At 47.3% G+C, this 19136-nt stretch overlaps 1 protein-coding gene across 5 annotated transcripts in view; it reads left to right on the plus strand.

Moving 5' to 3' along the window:
- The window catches only part of LOC117060124 (septin-5-like), a 44789-nt gene that overhangs the window by 17261 nt on the left and 8392 nt on the right, over nucleotides 1-19136 (plus strand). For 2 of the 5 annotated variants that reach the window (XM_033172248.1, XM_033172250.1), the window contains 9 exons: nucleotides 8777-9109; nucleotides 10106-10199; nucleotides 11086-11172; nucleotides 12008-12131; nucleotides 14463-14597; nucleotides 15420-15537; nucleotides 16238-16339; nucleotides 17032-17128; nucleotides 18178-18340. In XM_033172248.1, coding sequence (XP_033028139.1) covers nucleotides 8777-9109; nucleotides 10106-10199; nucleotides 11086-11172; nucleotides 12008-12131; nucleotides 14463-14597; nucleotides 15420-15537; nucleotides 16238-16339; nucleotides 17032-17128; nucleotides 18178-18340 — 1253 coding nt within the window. Of the gene's footprint in view, nucleotides 1-2384; nucleotides 2463-6038; nucleotides 6153-8776; nucleotides 9110-10105; nucleotides 10200-11085; nucleotides 11173-12007; nucleotides 12132-14462; nucleotides 14598-15419; nucleotides 15538-16237; nucleotides 16340-17031; nucleotides 17129-18177; nucleotides 18341-18489; nucleotides 18748-19136 lie in introns of those variants that run through there. The other 3 variants (XM_033172252.1, XM_033172249.1, XM_033172247.1) reach the window with 3 other exon arrangements.

Consider the following 19136-nt stretch of genomic DNA (forward strand, 5'->3'; position numbering starts at 1 on the left):
GTGGGTTTTTTCCCCCTTTTGATAACCAAGCAGTATATAAATTTCATGAGATAGATAAATAAGCACCTCCACCACTCATGTAATTTTCCCATGGCTTTCTGCAACATGCGGAAGTTCATGCCAGAGATTCTCAATATATTTTAAAATCTCTTGCAACAAGCCAGGCATTCTATGCATGTTTGTGTGTATGTGTGTGGCGGAAGCAACAGTTCACTTATAAATAAATCTGGGGGCAGGGGGTAGCTTCTCAAGACTTTCCAGATCTTCAGCATTGCTGGTGAAAAGAGTACAGCTTTTTTGTTGTATACTGGACCTCTTCTGTCCCCCTTTTTGAGGAACTCTTCAGAGAGAGGCTAGGAGGCAAAATATTTTAATGGATCCTGGGGGTCAGAAAACAGGGGAGGGCTGTTAACATCCCCCCCCGCCGGCTCATTGGCTTCCCAGAAGCAGTTGGCTGTGCAGCATTGGAAACAGGAGACTAGACTAGGTAGATCTCAGTCTGATCCATTGTTGCTCTTCTTATCTGAACGAGAAAGCTAAATGAGATTTGTTGGTACGGACATGCCTTTAAATCGAATCCATCTGGTTCAAAATTACTTGGTTAAAAGGCATGTGGTTTAATCAAGCTAGAAAAATATTAACGAATTGGCCAACTGCCTTTCTTGCAACTCAGATTTAACAAGTTCTGCAATGCTGTTCACTTATGGGTGAGTTCATGTGGTGACAGGCTAAGCCGGCTGATGCTGAGACGAGGATTTCTAGGGATGAATAATATTTAAATTGACTGTTCAAAAGAGAATTGCATTGACCTCCCTACTGACTGCTGTAAGCAACCAGCTGGCATCCTGTTGAACCTGTAAGATGGCTTCACACCTGAGTTTCTAATGTTTGAGGTCTTTAACACACCCGCAAGCTCATTTGAGCATATGCAGAGTGTTTTCTCCTCGTGCAGTTCTGGTCGCCTCCCCTCAAAAAGAATATTGTAGAGTTGGAAAAGGTTTGGGAAAGGTCAACCAAAATGATCACCGAGGTGGAATGACTCTCCTATAAAGAAAAGCAGCAGTGTTTGGAACTTTTTAATTTAGAAAAATGCGGAGACATGATAGAAGTTTATAAAATGATGCCTGGCATGGAGAAAAACGTATCAAGAAAAGTTTTCCTCCTTTTCTCGTAACAACCAGAATTTGTCAACATCCCATGAAGCCGAATGCTGGAAGATTCAGGACGGATAAAAGAAAGTCCTTCTTCATGCAACACATAGTTAAACTGTGGAACTCACACCTACATGAAGCAGTGATGGCCACCAACTTGGATGGCTTTGAAAGTGGAATTTGCTGCCAAGGAGTGTGGTGGAGTCTCCTTCTTTGGAGGTCTTTAAGCGGAGGCTTGACAGCCATCTGTCAGGAATGCTTTGATGGTGTTTCCTGCTTGGCAGGGGGTTGGACTGGATGGCCCTTGTGGTCTCTTCCAACTCTATGATTCTATGAAAGAGAATTAGACAAAATCATGGAGGAGGAGAGAGGGCTATCAGTGTCTCTTAGCCATAATGGCTTTTCTCTGCCTCCACAGTTGGGAGGCAGCAATGCTTCTGAATGCCAGCTACCGGAAGTGGTCCTGTCCTCCAATCCTGCTTGCTGATTTCCCACAGGCATCTGGTTGGCCACTGTGTGAACAGGATGCTGGACTGGATGGGCTGGGGGCCTGATCCAGTAGGTGCTTTTTACGTTCTTGTTAACCCAGTTCTCCAGCTAGAAGAAGGGCATTCAGGGATGAGAGCCAGTGTGGTGTAGTGGTTAAGAGCGGTAGACTCGTAATCTGGGGAACCGGGTTCGTGTCTCCACTCCTCCACATGCAGCTGCTGGGTGACCTTGGGCTAGTCACGCTTCTCTGAAGTCTCTCAGCCTCACTCACCTTACAGAGTGTTTGTTGTGGGGGAGGAAGGGAAAGGAGAATGTTAGCCACTTTGAGACTCCTTTCGGTAGTGAAAAGCGGGATATCAAATCCAAACTCTTCTTCCTGATAGCTCCACGCTTTTGAAACTTTAGCACTCTTCTGGCTGAGGTCAGTTCACTGGGAAGTGCAGGACACTCTGCATATGCTCAGAGACACTCCTTTATTGTTACTTCAGAGGATTTGGAATCAAACTGAATGAATTGAAGCCGGCAGTAAGCGCTGGCTTCCCTCCCCCTGCCACCCAGCACCAATGGCGGAAACCCTTTCCATTGCACGCTGTTCCAAAACAGCTGCCCCCAGGCGGGTCGAAGGACATGCAGCCATTGCTGGGATGTGGCCATGCAAATGAAAGGCATGCTCTTTCTCTCTTCCCCCCCTCCTGCACCCATCCCACTGCACTCTCCCCTGATCTTACAAGCCCTGTAGCAAAATATTCCATTTGCAGCCTAGATCTTGCATCAGAGTGGGAAATGGCCTCGTCCGTCCCAGAGCCAACGAATGATCAAAAGGTACTGAGGGGGGTGCCCAATTTCTGGGGCTGGATCTGGCACTATCAGGGGGCAGCACCTTCTTTCCTTTCGGGGCTCTGGGGTGGCAAGGGAAGCAAAGTCTCCACCTTCTGGGGGCCAGGGGCGTAGTAGAGAGATTTTCTGCACCAAAGCCCCGATCTTCTGTCCTTCTCAAACCCCCCCCCCCTTTAAATTTAATGTTGCTTACAGGTTGACTTTCCCTCTGAAAGCTGACCTAAATTATGTGAATCAATGAGCCCATGCACACTGGATGCAGATATGTCCTTTAAGGATTTTGAGTGGAATCATATAATTGCAGCGTTGGAAGGGATCTCCAAGAGTCATCTAGTCCAACCCTCTGCAGTGCAGGAATTCTGGACTGGTGGCCATTTCTGACTCTTGTTCTGAGAGCCTCGGCGCTTTTGGTTCTGGTCCATGAAAGCTCATTCCGCAGGATCTCATTTTTGCAGAATGCAGCTGCCCCTCTGGACTTTTGTTCAATTATTCAATTCAATTTTTAAAATGTTCATATCCTGCCTTTCTTTCATACTGGAACCTAAGGGGGTGTACATGGTTTGTGTGGTCCATGTGGTGGCCCTCACTCGGGACGTGTGTGTGTGTGTGGGGGGGGGGAATCCAATTTAGTTTGCATTGAAAGGTGGACGTAACAAATTCACACTTTGGGAAACAATGTGCAAACTGAATTGCAACCATCTTTCAAAATTCGCCCCTCGGGTTTTTTGCAATGAAGTTCTCCAGCCAAGTAATGTGTAGAAAAATGAATATACTATAAGGCAAAGTGTACATAAGGATGCATCTGTTGGTGAAAATTGCAAGCAAAGATGCATTATATTAAGAGAAATTGCTTTGCAAAAATGTGCGTGTTAGCCGAGAATTGCATACGAAGGAGAAATTTTCGTGGGTTTTCACAGGGACTAAAAAAAAAAAAAGAAGAAGAAAGTTTGCAAACTGACATGCAGTTATGGAGAACTGAAATATACAAGTGAGAAGCTACGATAAACTGAAATTGACAGATCTGCCTGCACCAGCTCATATCCTGGGAATTCTGCTCCAAAAGTGGGTCTTGGAAATGGTTCCTTGGTGAAAGGTTGTTCGCGGCAGGAAACATTATTGGCTTTTGTTTATTAGATTAGTTAGATTTATGTATTGCCTCACACACAGTAAGTCCCTTAGCAATTTACAACAACATTCAGTATACAGTAAGGAGAAGGGGGGGGGTGGAGTTGTGACTTTTTAGTTTAGAGAAAAGGAGGAAGAGGAGACATGATGGATGTGTTAAGAAATTATGCATGGCATGAAGAAAGTGGATACAGGAAAGTTTTCCTCCCTTTCCGCAATAGAACTCAGGGACATCCTATGAAAGCAGAAGGCTGGAAGATTCAGGACAGATAAAACAACTCCCTCAGGAGGCAGTGATGGCCACCAACCTGGATGGCTTTGAAAAGAGGATTGGAAAAATTCACAGAGGAGGAGGAGAGGGCTATTGATGGCTGCTAGCCATTGTGGCTGAGATCTGCCTCCACAGCCGGAGGCAGTGATGCTTCTGAGCACCAGTTTCTGGAAGTCGCAGGAGAGGAGAGTGTCCTTGCACCCGGGTCGTGCTTGAGGTTTTCCCACTGGTTGACTCTGGCTGGCCACTGTGAGAACAGGATGCTGAGCTGGATGGGCCACTGGCCTGATCCAGCAAGGGTCTTTTTATGCTCATAAGGCTATTAATGGCGATTAGCTAGAACGCTCTCCCTCTTTCAAAGGAAGCATGCCTCTGTATACCAGTTCCTGAAGATTGCAAAGGCAGGGAGCGCTGTTTGGGTCCTAACTCTTGCTGACTAGGATTTCATGCATTTATGGGCCCAATTGGGGCTGGTTCCCGGTAGGCAGAGGTGCTGGAAACTGCAAAAGGAGGGAGACCTAAATCTGGGGTGGAGAGGAAAAAGCTTAGGTCTAGAAGCTTGATGCTCACGCAAGAAGGTGCTGCTCAAAGAGAAAGCAGGAGTGCAGAATCTGTCGGGTGTATTTGGTTGCTCAACCACACGGGCCTAAAGCAGTCGCTCACCACTTTGTGACCTCTCCAAGGTCAGAGTCGGCGAGTGTGGCTGGGATCTGGGACGCAGCAATTAGGCAGACATAATGAGTGAAATTGATTAGGGTGGATGAGCAGAGCCCCTCTCCAGATGGTGCACCGCTGGGGGGGGGGGAGAGGAGGGAGCCATCCTGACCTCGTTCTGGCCTTGCCCCACTCCATGGCTGAGGCTTGCTGCCTCTCTTTCCAGTCCTGCGTCAAATGGCAACAGCCACCTCTTTTCGGGCAGAGGGGGCCCACCTTGCAGTCGCAAAGCATGAAAAAAAGCCCCCAGCATTTCCAGCTGATAAGGACAGTTTGCCTGGAACTCTGGAGAGCTGCTACCAGTCAGTGTAGACAACACTGTGCTAGATGAACCAATGATCGGATTAGTATACAGTTCTCTTTTTTATATAGGATGGCTTGTAGCTCAGGGATAGACATCTATGTGGCATGCAGGAGGTCTCGGGTTCAATGCTTGGTACCTCCAGGTTGGGCTCAGAGAGAAATTCCCTGCCTAAAACTCTGGAAGGCTGCCTCTGCCAGTCAGTGCAGGCAGCATTGAACTAGATGAACAAATGATCTGAATAGTATAGCTTTACATGCAGACAGTCCCAGGTCTGTTCCCAGGCATCTTAGAATAGGGCTGAGAAAAAGACCCCCATTTGGAATAATTGTGGAGTGCTGCTGCCAGTCAGTGGGGACAGTACTGAAGTAGATGAGCCCATTGTCTGATTTGGTGTAAAGCGGCAACAAATGTTCGAAGGAGGAGGTTTTCTAACTGAAGGACTTAGGTGAAGAAGCAGAGTAAGAGGTGACATGGTGGAAGTTTATAAAACTCTGCATGGCATGGCAGGTTACAGGAGAGACATCTTCAAATATTGGAAGGGCTGTCCCATGGAAGATGGAGCAAGCTTGTTTTCTGCTGCTCCAGAGGGGAGGACCCGAACCAATCAATTCAAATGACAGGGAAGGAGATTCAACATTAGGAACGACTTTCTGATGGCAATAACGGCCTGACAGTGGAATGGACTCCCTTGGGAGCTGGTGTTGGAGTTTTTTAAGCAGAGGTTGGACGGCCACATTTCAGGGATTCTTTACCTATGATTCCTGTATTGCCGGGGGTTGGGCTAGATGACCCTTGGGCTCCCTTCCAGCTCTAAAGTTCTATGATTCGAAAAGGGACAAAAAGGCTAACATCCAGGCGTGACGAGAGCTGGAGTTCAAAACATCTGGAGGGTTGCAATTGGTTCCTGATCCCTGACAACAACCTTCGTGGAATGAAAACATCCTCTTGCCTTCGCTCCCCCCAGTGTGTGGTTTGGGTCTGGGACATTTCCAGCTGCTTTATCTTTGCTCCATCTTCTGGTTTCTGTTCCTCTTTTCTTGCCATCCCAACCACTTCTCTCGCCTCTCTTCCTGTGCCCTGCCCTGTACTCTCGACTCAGGCTGCAGAGGTGGAAGGGACCTTGCCGGCCCACTTTGACTTCACAGAGACCCAACCCGGCACAGCAGAAATGCCCTTTGCTGGTGCCCCAGGAGAGGAGGATGCTGATCCTGGCCTCCCTGGGCAGCCGGAAGAGCCTGCCAGGATCCCCAGGGAGCAAGCAGTAAGACCTCGGCATGTGGGGAGAGGGAGCCTTCTCCTGGATTTTCCTCCATGGACCCCTGACTCAAGCTGTCTCAGCTTCTCCTGCGGCCTAACCCACGCTTTGCTTCCTTGATTGATCCAACAGTTCTTTATGTTTGGAAGATGCAAATGAGCCCCACGGATTTTCCTGTTGCATTCCTTCCCTGTTCCTCTCATTGACTCTTCCCCAATTTAGCTGTGATTCCTGCATGGCAGGGGGTTGCACTAGACGGCCCTTTGGGTCCCTTCTGAATCTTTAATTCTATGAGTATGAATTTAAGCTGGAGAATTTCTGGAATTAATTCCTGAATTAAGGGATGCATGCAAAGTTGACTGTAGCTAGACGTTCCTTCTGCTCCTGGTCATTTCTCCGCCTCCACCCCAATTTTGGCGACGGGCGTCGATATAAACGCTGCACTGCTATGGTATTATTGTTATGGGGTTTAATGCTGGGATTTTGGTCACCACTGTGGGTTTGCCTTCATCAGGGATAGAGGCCTCGTGGCCCTCCATAGATTATCATTATGGATGGCATGGAGAAAGTGTCTAGAAAAAAGTTTTACTCCCTCTCTCATAACACTCAAACTCGGGACATCCATTGCAGCTGGATGTTGGAAGATTCAGGACACATGAAAGGAATCATACAATCATAGAAGTACATTTTCATGCAGCGCATAGTTGAACTGTGGAACTTGCTGATAGCCACCAGCTTAGATAGCTTTAAAAAGGGACTAGACAAATTCATGGAGAGGGCTGCTCTGTCATAATGCTGGAGTGGGTGCTGCCCCCTATTGGCAGCTACGGAAACTGCAGCGTGATAAGAGCCTTACAATTTTATTTATACAGTAAGATAGAATAAATGAGTTACAATTTGGTATCTTCGGGTTGGGAGATGGGAGCAGGGAAATGAGCCAAGATGCGATCTTGGCAGATCCAGTGTTTGCAAGACTCCTGAATGGAACAAAAAGAAAAAAAGAGGTCTATCAGGGTTCCTGTGGCTACAATACTGCTACCATTAACACTTGGGAGACATGACATGAATTGGCAGTGGGGCTTCCTAAATAAAATCATGCCATGATCTGAAGGCTGCAGGTAGCTAGAAGTGGCATTGGCCCAAGACATTTTGCTGTCTTAGATGGAAATGAGGTGATGCAACTGGTAGTTGTATCTGACTTCAACAATAGTGACTAGGCAGTGTCGTCTTCCATACCAGGGGGTGCAATGCTAGCTCAGGGGAATATTGGTCAGGGTAGGTGGTACCTCGTCCTGCAGACGTCACTGCCACCGCTTCACATTTTGCCGCCTGAGGCAGCCGCTTCCCTCTCCCTAACATTAGAGCTGGCCCTGGTTGGAAAGAAAGTTTGAAGAAAGTCCATTGCATCAAGATCAGGAAAATAAATACAGGTGAAACTCGAAAATTTAGAATATCATGGAAAAGTCCATTTATGTAAGCAATTGTTTTCGTTAGCTACTGGAGTTTAATATATGAGATAGACTCATGACATGCAAAGCGAGATCTGTCAAGCCTTTGTTTGTTATAATTGTGATGATTATGGTGCACAGCTGATGAAGTTGAAATTGTTAATTTGGGGTTCTCATCAGCTGTACGCCTTAACTATCACAATTATAACAAATAAAGGCTTGACATATCTCGCTTTGCATGTCATGAGTCTATCTCATATATTAGTTTCACCTTTTAAGTTGAATTACTGAAAGAAACGAACCTTTCCACAATATTCAAATTTTTCGAGTTTCACCTGTAGATCACATTTTTTTCTTTTATAAAGTTTGTTTGTTTCATTTAATAATGTACATAAAACTGAGAGAACTGTAATAACAACAGATGAAAATCAAAAGATGGAAAACCAAACTATAAAATAGGTGCATAGAATGAGTACAGTTGCACATGGGCTAAAATAGCCAAATCCAAGAAAAAAATATATTAGCGTTCTCTGGTTATCAAGAATAGTTCCAGATCTGCCAAGCTTTTGATGAGGGTTGCCTTGAAAATGATGGTTTTGCCGTATAACAAAGGAATGCTAAATCATATTAGAAAGTGCCTTGAGGTTCTGGTCCTTGTTGAAATCTCAAATTATGCACAATTTCCTCCATTCTAGCTGTATTCCAGAGTTATACCAAGCATCCAGTGTAAGATTTTGGACTGTTTTCCGTTGTGCTGCAATAACTATTTGCGTTGCCAAGATCATCTATAAGACCAATTCTTTTGACAATATATCTACATTGGTATCATCAAAAATATTCAGTAACGCTGATTGTGGACAACAAACCTATAGTCTCTATAGTAATATTAATCATTTCTGTCAAAATTAAATTCCTAAAATCTTGTGCCAACTTATATTCCCACAATAAACATGTACCAAGTTTATTGCAACCCATCCAACAATTACCTGTTTTGGAAGAAAAATGTCTAATTTGCAAAGGAGGGCAATACCACCTGTGTGGTTATTTCACCTCAGAAAACTGGAAGCAGCTTTTAAGGGTTGTGATCCCCAAATTTTACTCCCACAATAGACCCCCGTTTTAAACCCTGTGTTAATCTTCATTTCCTGTTCTCTTCCTCTGCCGCTTCCTTGCCCTGCTCAGATAAAGCACCTCTTGAAGGAAGACTCGGAGGAGGCCGAGCTGGTCCATTTCCTCAAAGACTACCCGGCTGAGGAGGGTTTCCGCCGCGTGGAGCCAGGAGAGGCCTGGAAGAAGGACAGGGGCCGCGGCGGTGGCACAGAGCCCGAGATGTTCCCCAGTGCAGCACTGAGGACCCTCCCTGACGAGGCCTCGGAAGAGAAGGAGCAGAAGGGCTTCCACCGCCCGCGGCCTCTGGATCTGAAGCAGCACCAGCACATGGCCGCTCCAACGCCCCCCAGCCCATCCCGTCCCAGAAGCCCCTGGGGCAGGCTGGACCCCTATGAGTCTGATGAGGTATGGCACCCCCTCGATCTCACTTTTGCTTTCCTTCTCTCAAGCTTCCCATACACAAGCAGCTCCAAACTTCTTGGCGTTGGGGTGGGCATATTTGGCCTCATCGCCTGAGGTTCATAGAACTGTGGCGTTGGAAGGGACCTCCAAGGGTCATCCAGCCCTACCCTCTGCAATGCAGGAATCCCCAGTAGATGGCCAACCTCTCTTTGTTACGTTATCGTGCTGTGTTTTTCAACGGCGTTCCTGCATCCTGCGAATTAATCACACTTTTGCCCACCCTGCCTTGGTGGAAGCTTTGGCTGAAGGGTGGCTAAGAAGTGGTCTAAATAAGCTGACAAATCTCACAGGCAATCTCTGGGAAAACCTCGCTGGAGATGGTGGGAACATCGCATGTGGACGTATAACCCATCATACATTGAACTCCATGGGATTTTCTTCAGAGTGGATGCATGTAGGATTGTCCAGTTAGTTAGGTGTCGTTTCTCTCTTAGGCAATATACAGCATTTGATTTTTGTTGCAGGGTCTTTAAAGCCTTTTACCAGGCCAGGCCTCTCAAGGACAGGATGGGTTGTAAATAACAACAAGTACAGTGGAACCTCGGAAGCCGAACGCCTTTGAACTTGAACGTTTTGGCTGCCGAACTGGAAGCGATTGTTCCAGTTTTTGAATGATTTTCGGAGGCCGAAAGTCCAGTGCTGCTTCCGCGGCTTCCGATTGGCTGCAAGACGCTCCTGCAGCCAATCAGAAGCCGTGCCTTGGTTTTCGAACTGTTCCAGGAGTCGAACGGACTCCCGGAAACAGATTAAATTTGAAAACCAAGGTACCACTGTATATGAATAAGTGGTTTGGACTGACTTGCTCCATCTGTTTGGAATTGTGAGATTCTTCTAACCACACATTTCCCATTCCTTCCTTCCTTCCTTCCTTCCTTCCTTCCTTCCTTCCTTCCTTCCTTCCTTCTTTCCTTCCTTCCCTCCCTCCCTCCCTCCCTCCAGGATGACAAAGAGTATGTGGGTTTTGCCACGCTCCCCAATCAAGTCCACCGGAAGTCTGTGAAGAAAGGCTTCGATTTCACCCTCATGGTTGCAGGTACCAGGGCACTTGAGGGGGCGGGGGCAGGCCACTGTCCCCACTCCCCGCCTTCTCAATTACACATGAATATTTCAAGGTAGAGCCGGTGCAATGCACAACAATGAATTCTGATTAAAACAGGCTATCAAGTTTATTGCTCTCTGCCAACTTACGTTTAAGCTGTGTTTAGGAGCACTTCCAACACACTTTTGGGTGGTTCACAGACCTTCCCGGGATTGCGTTCTGGCCAGTACCAGATCAGGATGGAAATTGCGGCCGGCAGAGGTTGGGGGCAGATCAGAGGGCAAAGTTTCCACCCCAGGGCGGCTGCCTTAACCTTTTCCCTCATAGTCATCCACACTAGTAACTCCCTTATGAGGAAATGGGCTTTTGAGGGTGAGAGGAAAAGTGAGTAGAAGGAGACATGATGGAAGTGTGTGGAATTAGGTATGGCATGAGAAAAGAGGATAGAGAAAGCACCCCCCCCATGACACCAGAACTTGTGGATATCCAATCTATTTAGCAGGTGTTGAAAAGAGTATGACCTAGGCGCCTGCCTGATCTCATTAGGCAGGGAGTTCCAAAGTGTAGATTCTGCCACACCAAATGATCAGGTTCTTACAAATGAGGAATAAATATTATGTGGCACTTGTAACAGGGCCAGATCAAAGCAGCCAGGTGGACACATATGGGATAAGGTAACCTCAAGTGTAAACTGGTCCTAAGTTTTTAAGGGCCTTGTGTATAAATAGTACCGCCTTGAACTTGGCCTGAGCGTGTTCTCTTTATTTAAAAAGCTGTCGTTTGTCTGCACTTTTCCTTTTCTTCCCCAAAGTCTGATTCTTAAGGATCCACCTTCCTGTTGAGTGATCTTGCTTGCTCCCCCTCCACTTTCTCTTCCCAGGAGAGGCCGGGCTTGGGAAGTCCACCCTGGTGAACAGCCTTTTCCTTACGGACCTGTACAAAGACCGCAAACTCTTAAATGCCGAAGGTAGGTTGTTTGGTGGGAGTTGTGGACTAGCCTTTGCCCCTGTTCTGACACAGCGGAAGCGCTAAACTGGGGAAGCAGGTGGGGGTGTCGCTCTCATTGGCCGGCTCTCAATGAAATAGGAAAATGCCTTCTACCAAGTCAGGCTATTGGGTCTGCATTGTCTGCACTGACTGGCAGCAGCTCTACAGGGTTTCAGGCAGGCGATCTCTCCCAGACTTACCTGGAGGACGCCAGTGGGAGTGGAAGCTGGGACCTCCTGCATGCCAAGCAAATGCTGTGCCACTGAGCTATGGCTTTTCCCTTAAGACATAGCAACATATATCAAGCTAGACCGTGTTTCCACCTATCTCAGTATTGTTGACACTGACTGGCAGCAGGGTGTCACGCAGGACGCACTCCCAGCATTACCTGGGCTGCAACCTGGGACCTTCTGGATGCAAAGCGGGTGCTCTAACCCTGAGCTGCAGGCCTTTCTGGGCTCAGCGGACCCCTTGCAAGGCAGTTCTCATGGAGGTCACGCCAGCCAGCGGCTGCTATCTGTAACAGTTAAAGAAACCCTCCATGTTTAGGAATAGTCTACCTCTAATACTTAGATGCTGGTGGTGAAGCAAGTGAGGGGGATGGGACGGTGGCCACTGCTTCTCATACCCAGAACACTGACCTGGTCGGACGCATCCTGCCCTGATTTGTTGGTTATGTTCTTGGCAGAGAGGGATTCTCAGGGTTTGAGGGTGAGGTATCCTCTCCCACTCCCTCTGGGCCCCCTGCTCCCCCTCCCCAACCCCCCTCCCCCACCGCGTTCTGAACTCCTTCCTTCCGTCTTCCCCACGGCCAGAACGGATCCTCCAGACGGTGGAGATCACCAAGCACGTGGTGGACATTGAGGAGAAGGGTGTCAAACTGCGCCTGACCATCGTGGACACACCAGGCTTTGGAGATGCCTTGAACAACACAGAGTGGTACGGCCACCTCCCAGGGGGGTGGGGGTCAGCAGCAGAGAAGCAGAGGAATTAGCCTTGGCAGCTTCGCAGCAGAGCCGCTTGGAAGGAATCCCATTAAGCCATTGACCTTTGGGTGGGGGCCAAGGAAGGATAAAAATAATATATGGGAGACAAAGTCTAGCTGGCTGTGGGGCAGGTAAATCCCGTGAGAGCAGGATCCAGGCGAGAGCTGCAGTGCTTTAATCTGGTTCATCTAGGGCCTGGATATTTATTGTTATTATTATTATTATTATTATTATTATTATTGCAGTCTTACCTTGGATCCCGAATGCCTTGGTACTCGGATGTTTTGGCTCCTGAACGCCGCAAACCCGGAAGTGAGTGTTCCGGTTTGCGAATGTTCTTTGGAACGCGAACATCCTGCAGCCAATCAGAAGCCACACTTTGGTTTCCAAACGTTTTGGAAGTTGAACGGACTTCTGGAACAGATTCCGTTCGACTTCCAAGGTATGACTGTATTATTAGGTAAAGGGACCCCGACCATTAGGTCCAGTCGTGTCCGACTCTGGGGTTGCGGCGCTCATCTCGCGTTACTGGCCGAGGGAGCCGTTGTACAGCTTCCAGGTCATGTGGCCAGCATGACAAAGCTGCTTCTGGCGAACCAGAGCAGCGCACAGAAACGCACTTTACCTTCCCACCGGAGCGGTACCTATTTATCAACTTGCACTTTGATGTGCTTTCGAACTGCTAGGTGGGCAGGAGCTGGGACCAAGCAACGGGAGCTCACCCCGTTACGGGGATTCTGATCAGCAAGCCCTAGGCTCTGTAGTTTAATCCACAGCGCCACCCGCGTCCCGACTGTATTATTATTATTATTATTATTATTATTATTATTATTATTATTATTATTATTTATTACTAGCTAGATAACTATTAAATTTGTATACTGCCCTATACCCGCAAGTCTCAGAGTGGTTACAACATAAAATCGCGATATGAAAACACAAAATACATCATAAAAATTAAAATAAAAACCCAATAAACTCCCCTCCCCAACACATTTTAAAATGGCATTGGATGTCACATTTTTGTCTGGTGCCTAAATGTGTTTAATGAAGGTACCAGGCGAACCTCCCTGGGGAGAGCATTCCACAGATGGGGAGCCACTGCAGAGAAGGCCCCGTTCTTGTGTTGCCGCCCTCCACACCTCTCGAAGAGGAGGCACATAAAGAAGGGCCTCAGAAGGTGATCTCAGGGTCTGGGTAGGTTCATAGGGAAAGAGGCGGTCCTTGAGGTATTGCGGTCCTGAGCTGTTTAAGGCTTTATAGGTCAAAACCAGCACTTTGAATTGGGCCTGGAGCTGATTGGTAGCCAGTGCAGTCAGACCAGGATCGGTGTAATATGCTCAAATTTTGCACTAGCTCACGTTTATGAACCGTCTTCACAGGCAGCCCTGTTATTATTAATAATAAAAATTCAGAAATGGCGCCCGGGCGGAAATCACGGACATGTCCGGGAAAATCTGGACTCGTGGCAACCCATGTCGGAAGTGTAGATTTAGGAATCTCCCTAAAAAAATGGCTGCCACCCTAGTCCTACCCATTGCTCAGGATAGGAAACTACAGAAGCCAAGGGAGCCAGCATAGTGTACTGGTTAGAGTCTCGGAATTGGACCTGGGAGACCAGGGTTCAAATCCCCACTTGGCCTTGAAGCTCATTTGGTGACCTTGAAGGCCCAGCCACTGCCTCTAAACCTAACCAACCTCACAGGGTTGTTGTAGGGATTAAATGAGGAGCGAGAGAGAGTTAAGGTGGGATATAAATCTAAATTATGAATATAAATATAAAATAGGAAATACAAAGTTTTCCTTTTTCACCAGGTCTTTAGCTTTTATTTATCTAAGGCCTTTTTGTTCGGGCAAAATGTTCTAATCTAATTTTTCAAAACGCAATTGTGTTTTAGATTTTTTTTTTTTTAAAAAAAATTGCTTTATTGTCTGCTTGTGTTGGTTTGTTTAAAATAGTTGTAAACCGCTTTGAGTTGCTATGGTAAAAACAGACAAAAAATGTTTATAATAACAGTAGAGAAGCAAGTTAGCAAGCAAATAAATAAATAAACAAATACATACATACAGAAGCCATGGCAGATGACTTGCCTAGACTGATAAAGCGAGATATCAAATCCCAAAAAATCCAAAAACTTCTGATTAGGTATGAGGCTGGGGGGACTCAGGATATTTACTCAGACCTTTTGTGGGCGCCATGGGAAACGCTGGTGGGCACGCTAGTGCCCGTGGGCACCACATGGTGACTCTTTGCTCTCTAAAGCCTGCCCAATTCCCTCTGCAGCTGGAAGCCGGTGGCTGACTATGTAGACCAGCAGTTTGAACAGTACTTCCGGGACGAGAGCGGCCTGAACCGGAAGAACATCCTGGACAACCGCGTCCACTGCTGCCTCTACTTCATCTCGCCCTTTGGCCACGGGTACGAACTGAGTCTGACCTGCCTGGGCTCTGGGAGGGGCATGGGATGATTGCAGAACTCAACTAAAAATTGGGCAGATGAGAAGCTGAAACTGACGGATCTGTCCCAAATTGTTGCAAAACATCCAACCCTCCCAATGCAAGTCATGCGGGGTTGGACTAGATGAACCTTGGGGTCCCTTACAGCTCCACAATTCTACGATTCAATGAAATAATTTGAATAGAAAGACAAAACTTGGTGATGTAGCAAAATAATCAGCTATAATCTTGGACCACATCACCTGGGCTCATTGTGCAGCAAAGAAAATACAATTTTGAAGTTTTCCTTACTGTGTTTTGAAAATTTTATAAACCACTTAATTAAAAAACTGAACAGAAACTATGCCTAGGGGCACAGGAAGCTGCTTTATACTGAGTCTGACCATTGGCCTGCCTTGCTCAGTGCTGTCTACACTAACTGGCAGCAGCTCTCCAGGATTATCAGGCAGGGGTCTGTCTCCCAAGCTCTACCACTGAGCTGTAGGCGTTCCCCTAGAAACAAAGATTCTAGTCCTTAAGGTTAAAAAGAGAGAGCTGGATTACTTAGGAAGCTGCCTTATGCTAGTCAGACCATTGGCTCCTCTTGTTCAGTTTTGTCTACACTGACTGGCAGCAGGTCTCCAGGGATGCAGGCAGGAGTGTCTCCAAACTCTGACTGGAGATGCCATTGGAGAATGAATCTGGGATGTTCTGCATGATGCTCTGCCACTGAGTGCTCCCCAAGCACTGTGTGTGTTTGTGTGTGTGCTGTACACTTGAGACTTGCGCTGTCTCTCCCTGGCAGGCTGCGGCCTCTGGATGTCGAGTTCATGAAGGCTCTCCACCAGCGGGTCAACATCGTTCCCGTTCTAGCCAAAGCGGACACTCTCATGCCTTCCGAGGTCGAGCGGATGAAGAACAAGGTGAGGAATTGGGAGCAGGGAGGAGAGATGAGGAACTTCCTGGTGGCCTTGCCTACCTTCCCAGGCGGTGGGAAGTTCAGGAGAAGCACTTTTGTCCCAGGATATCTGCTGTGACCCGAGATCCTCTCACACCAGGCAGGAAAGCATCTGGAGAGTCTTGTGGCTACTATCGGGTCAAAGGGAGTCCACCTGCTCCAGCGACCTGTTCCCACAGTGGCCAACCAGATGCAGTGGGTACTAGATCACCCTTTGGGTTCCTTCCAACTCTACGGTTCTAGGATTCTAGGAATTTGTTTACCCCATGCACAACCACTCAATTGGTGGAACTGGCACTGTTACAGATGCCACGTAATACTCGTTCTGCATTTGTTAGAACACGGATCTAGTCGTGTGGCACCTACACTTTGGAACTCCCTGCCTCTTGATATCAGGCAAAGCGCCTTCACTGCCCTCTTTTCGGCACCTGCTAAAAACATTTTTGTTTAGACAAGCCTACCCAAACTTTTAGAAAGCTGAAGCGAGTTTTAATCTGCTTTTAGAGCCTATTGTTATTTTAACTTTTCGAATGTCTTAGATGGTTGTTGCTAGTTTTTCTTATTGGCAATTAAAAAATAATAATTATTTTTTTTGTAAAGTGCATTGAAGTTTGTTTGCTCTTTACAATTGAGCTGTGTATAAATTTTAAGTTCCTCTTCTTCAGATCCGGGATGAAATTGATCAGTTTGGGATCCGCATCTACCAGTTTCCTGAATGTGATTCGGATGAAGATGAGGATTTCAAGCTTCAGGATCAAGCCCTCAAGGTGAGGGGGAGGATATATTTTGTGAAAAAATATGTGTTGAAATGCCTGTTTAAATACATTATACGTGTGTGTGTGAAAATGTAAGAACATTGGAATTCAGCTTTATATGGTGTTAAACCACTGGCCCATCTAGCTCAGTATTCTTTGCACTGACTGGCAGCAGCTTCTCCAGGGTTTCAGGTTTCAGCCTTACCTGTAGATGCCGCTGGGGATTGAACCTGTGACCTTCTGCATGCCAAGCAGATTCTCTGCCACTGAGCTACAGCCCATGACAACTTAACATTCCTTTAAGGTGTGAATGGGGAGCCAGGGTGGTGTAGCAGTTAGAGTGTTGGACTAGGACCTGGGAGAGCAGGGTTCGAATCCCACTCAGCCCTGAAGCTCACCGGGTGACCTTGGGCCAGTCACTGCCTCTCAGATTAATCAACCTCACAGGGTTGTTGTGTAGATCAAATGAGGAGGTGCAGGAGACTCATATATGCCACCTTGAACTCCTTAAAGGTGGAATATAAATATATATTTTTTAAAAAGTGGAGGGAGCAGATTTACAAATGAATGCTTTTCAAAGTGACACAGGCCAGAAACCTCCTGAGCCATCCCTTCCCTGTTTCTGTGCTCCTAATATTTTGCAAACAGCCGCTTGTGTTCTTTGCAATGCCACGAGGCCCCTGACTGCCCCTGTTCTCTTCCAGGAGAGCATCCCTTTCGCCGTCATTGGGAGCAACACCGTGGTGGAGACGAAAGGCCGGCGTATCCGTGGGAGGCTGTATCCGTGGGGCATCGTGGAAGGTAACCAACAGAGCCCTTTCTAGATTGTGCTAGTTCTGCTGTGCCTGTAAGGAAAGCCACGCATCTCAAATTTGGAGGCAAGAGGTAGCATGGCATAGTGGTTAGAGTGCCGGTCTAGGACCTGGGAGAACAAATCCCCACCACTCAGCCATGAATCTCACTAGGCGACCTTGAGCTCAGCCACTGCCTCAGTCTAACCTTCCTCGCAGGGTTGAGGTGAGGATAAAACGTGAAGGAACTGAACCACATCTGCCACCTTGAGTGTCTTCATCTGAGGCCTTTCTTTATGTGCCTCCTCCATAACAGGTCCAGAGGGCGGTGACATGAGAACAGGCCTTTTCTGTGGTGGCTCCCCACTTGTGGAATGTTCTCCCCAGGGAGGCTGGCCTGGTGCCTTCATTACATATCTTTAGGCACCAGGCAAAAACATTCCTCTCTTCTCATCCCTTTGTTTAGTTAGCCAATCAATGGCCTTTTAAACTGTCGGTGGGCTGTTAATTGTTTTAGTTTGTTATTATGGTAAGCGTTTTTGCGTTTTTATTGTAAATGGCCCTGTGATCTTTGGATGAAGGGCAGTGTAGAAATTTTAGCAGCAGCAGCAGCAGCAACAACAACAACAACATCATCATCATCAACAACAACAACAACAAATTGCTTAGTGGGCCCATGCAGAAGGCACACCAAAGCCAGCCCAAAACTGATCATGGATTGAATTAATATCCAGTTACAGGGGCTTGAAATAATTAATTCTGGCAGTGGGGGTGGAAGTCCCAGAAAAATTTGGTGCCTCTAAACCTACCTCCCTGAGTGCTGAACTAGGTGTTAGAAGGAATGCAAGGCTTTCTTGCAGAGAGATCGAACCATCTCCTTGCATCTCTCTAGTAACATCCAGAGGAAGAAGGCATGTGACCTGGCGTTGCCCCCCCCCCATCCGTTCCCTCTCCCCAAGTATCAGCCAATAAAGAAGAGTGGCAAGGGTGGGGAGGGGCGCCATCACCATGTCATGTGGCGGGGAGTTCCACCCGCTAACGCTACCTTCTCCCGCACAGTGGAGAACCCTCTGCACTGCGACTTTGTCAAGCTGCGGACCATGCTGGTGAGGACCCACATGCAGGACCTGAAGGACGTGACGCGGGAGACCCACTACGAGAACTACCGGGCACAGTGCATCCAAAGCATGACCAGGATGGTGGTCAAAGAGAGGAATCGCAAGTAAGCCGGTATTCTGTGTGCCCTCGCATGTGTTATCTGGGGCTGGCGCCATCAGGGAGTGGGGAGGATATGCCCCCCTCTGGGACGGAGCGCTGCTCCCCCTCCCCGACCTCAATAACATGCTCTTGCCCCCTCCACCCTAATAACAGGTTTCAGGCGGAGAGATGGACAGTGCCCCCAGCTGGGGCAAGGGTGTAAGACAGAGAGAGAGAGAAGGATTCTGCAGGAAGGTTAGCGCTGCCTATGATTCCAAGATCATTATCTCTTTTTCTTTTTTATTTAAAAAAAACACACCAAAAAAACACTATTGTTTTAGCCCCCGACCCCCAAAGCAGGACTTGAGTTTATTAAAACCACAACAGGCCACCATTTTGCAACTGAAATAAATTATTCACAATTGAAATCCATTGGTTTATTTGGAGCATTATTTTTTTTTAAGAAACTGCCTGCCCCCCCACCCCTTTTCTCTTAAATGGTTACCAAAAAAAACCAACACCCCAACAACTTGGGACAAGTTTACTTGCAGGATCACCTTACCCCTTATACTCCCACTTGATTGCTTAGTTCTGCAGAAATAGCATACAATACCTGTTCCGCACTTTGGAACTCCCCGCCTCTTGACTTAGGCAGGCGCTTTCGCTGTACTCTTTCTGGTGCCTGCCAAAAATATTTCCGTTTAGGCAAGCCTACCCAGGCACGCAGAACATTGATGTGTGCTTTCTTCTGGTTTTCAGCTTATTGTGGATTTTAATTATTTTTCAATAGAGTGGTACCTCTGGTTGCGAACGGGATCCAT

Source organism: Lacerta agilis, chromosome 15, assembly GCF_009819535.1.
Source record: "Lacerta agilis isolate rLacAgi1 chromosome 15, rLacAgi1.pri, whole genome shotgun sequence".
Lineage (NCBI taxonomy): Eukaryota > Metazoa > Chordata > Lepidosauria > Squamata > Lacertidae > Lacerta > Lacerta agilis.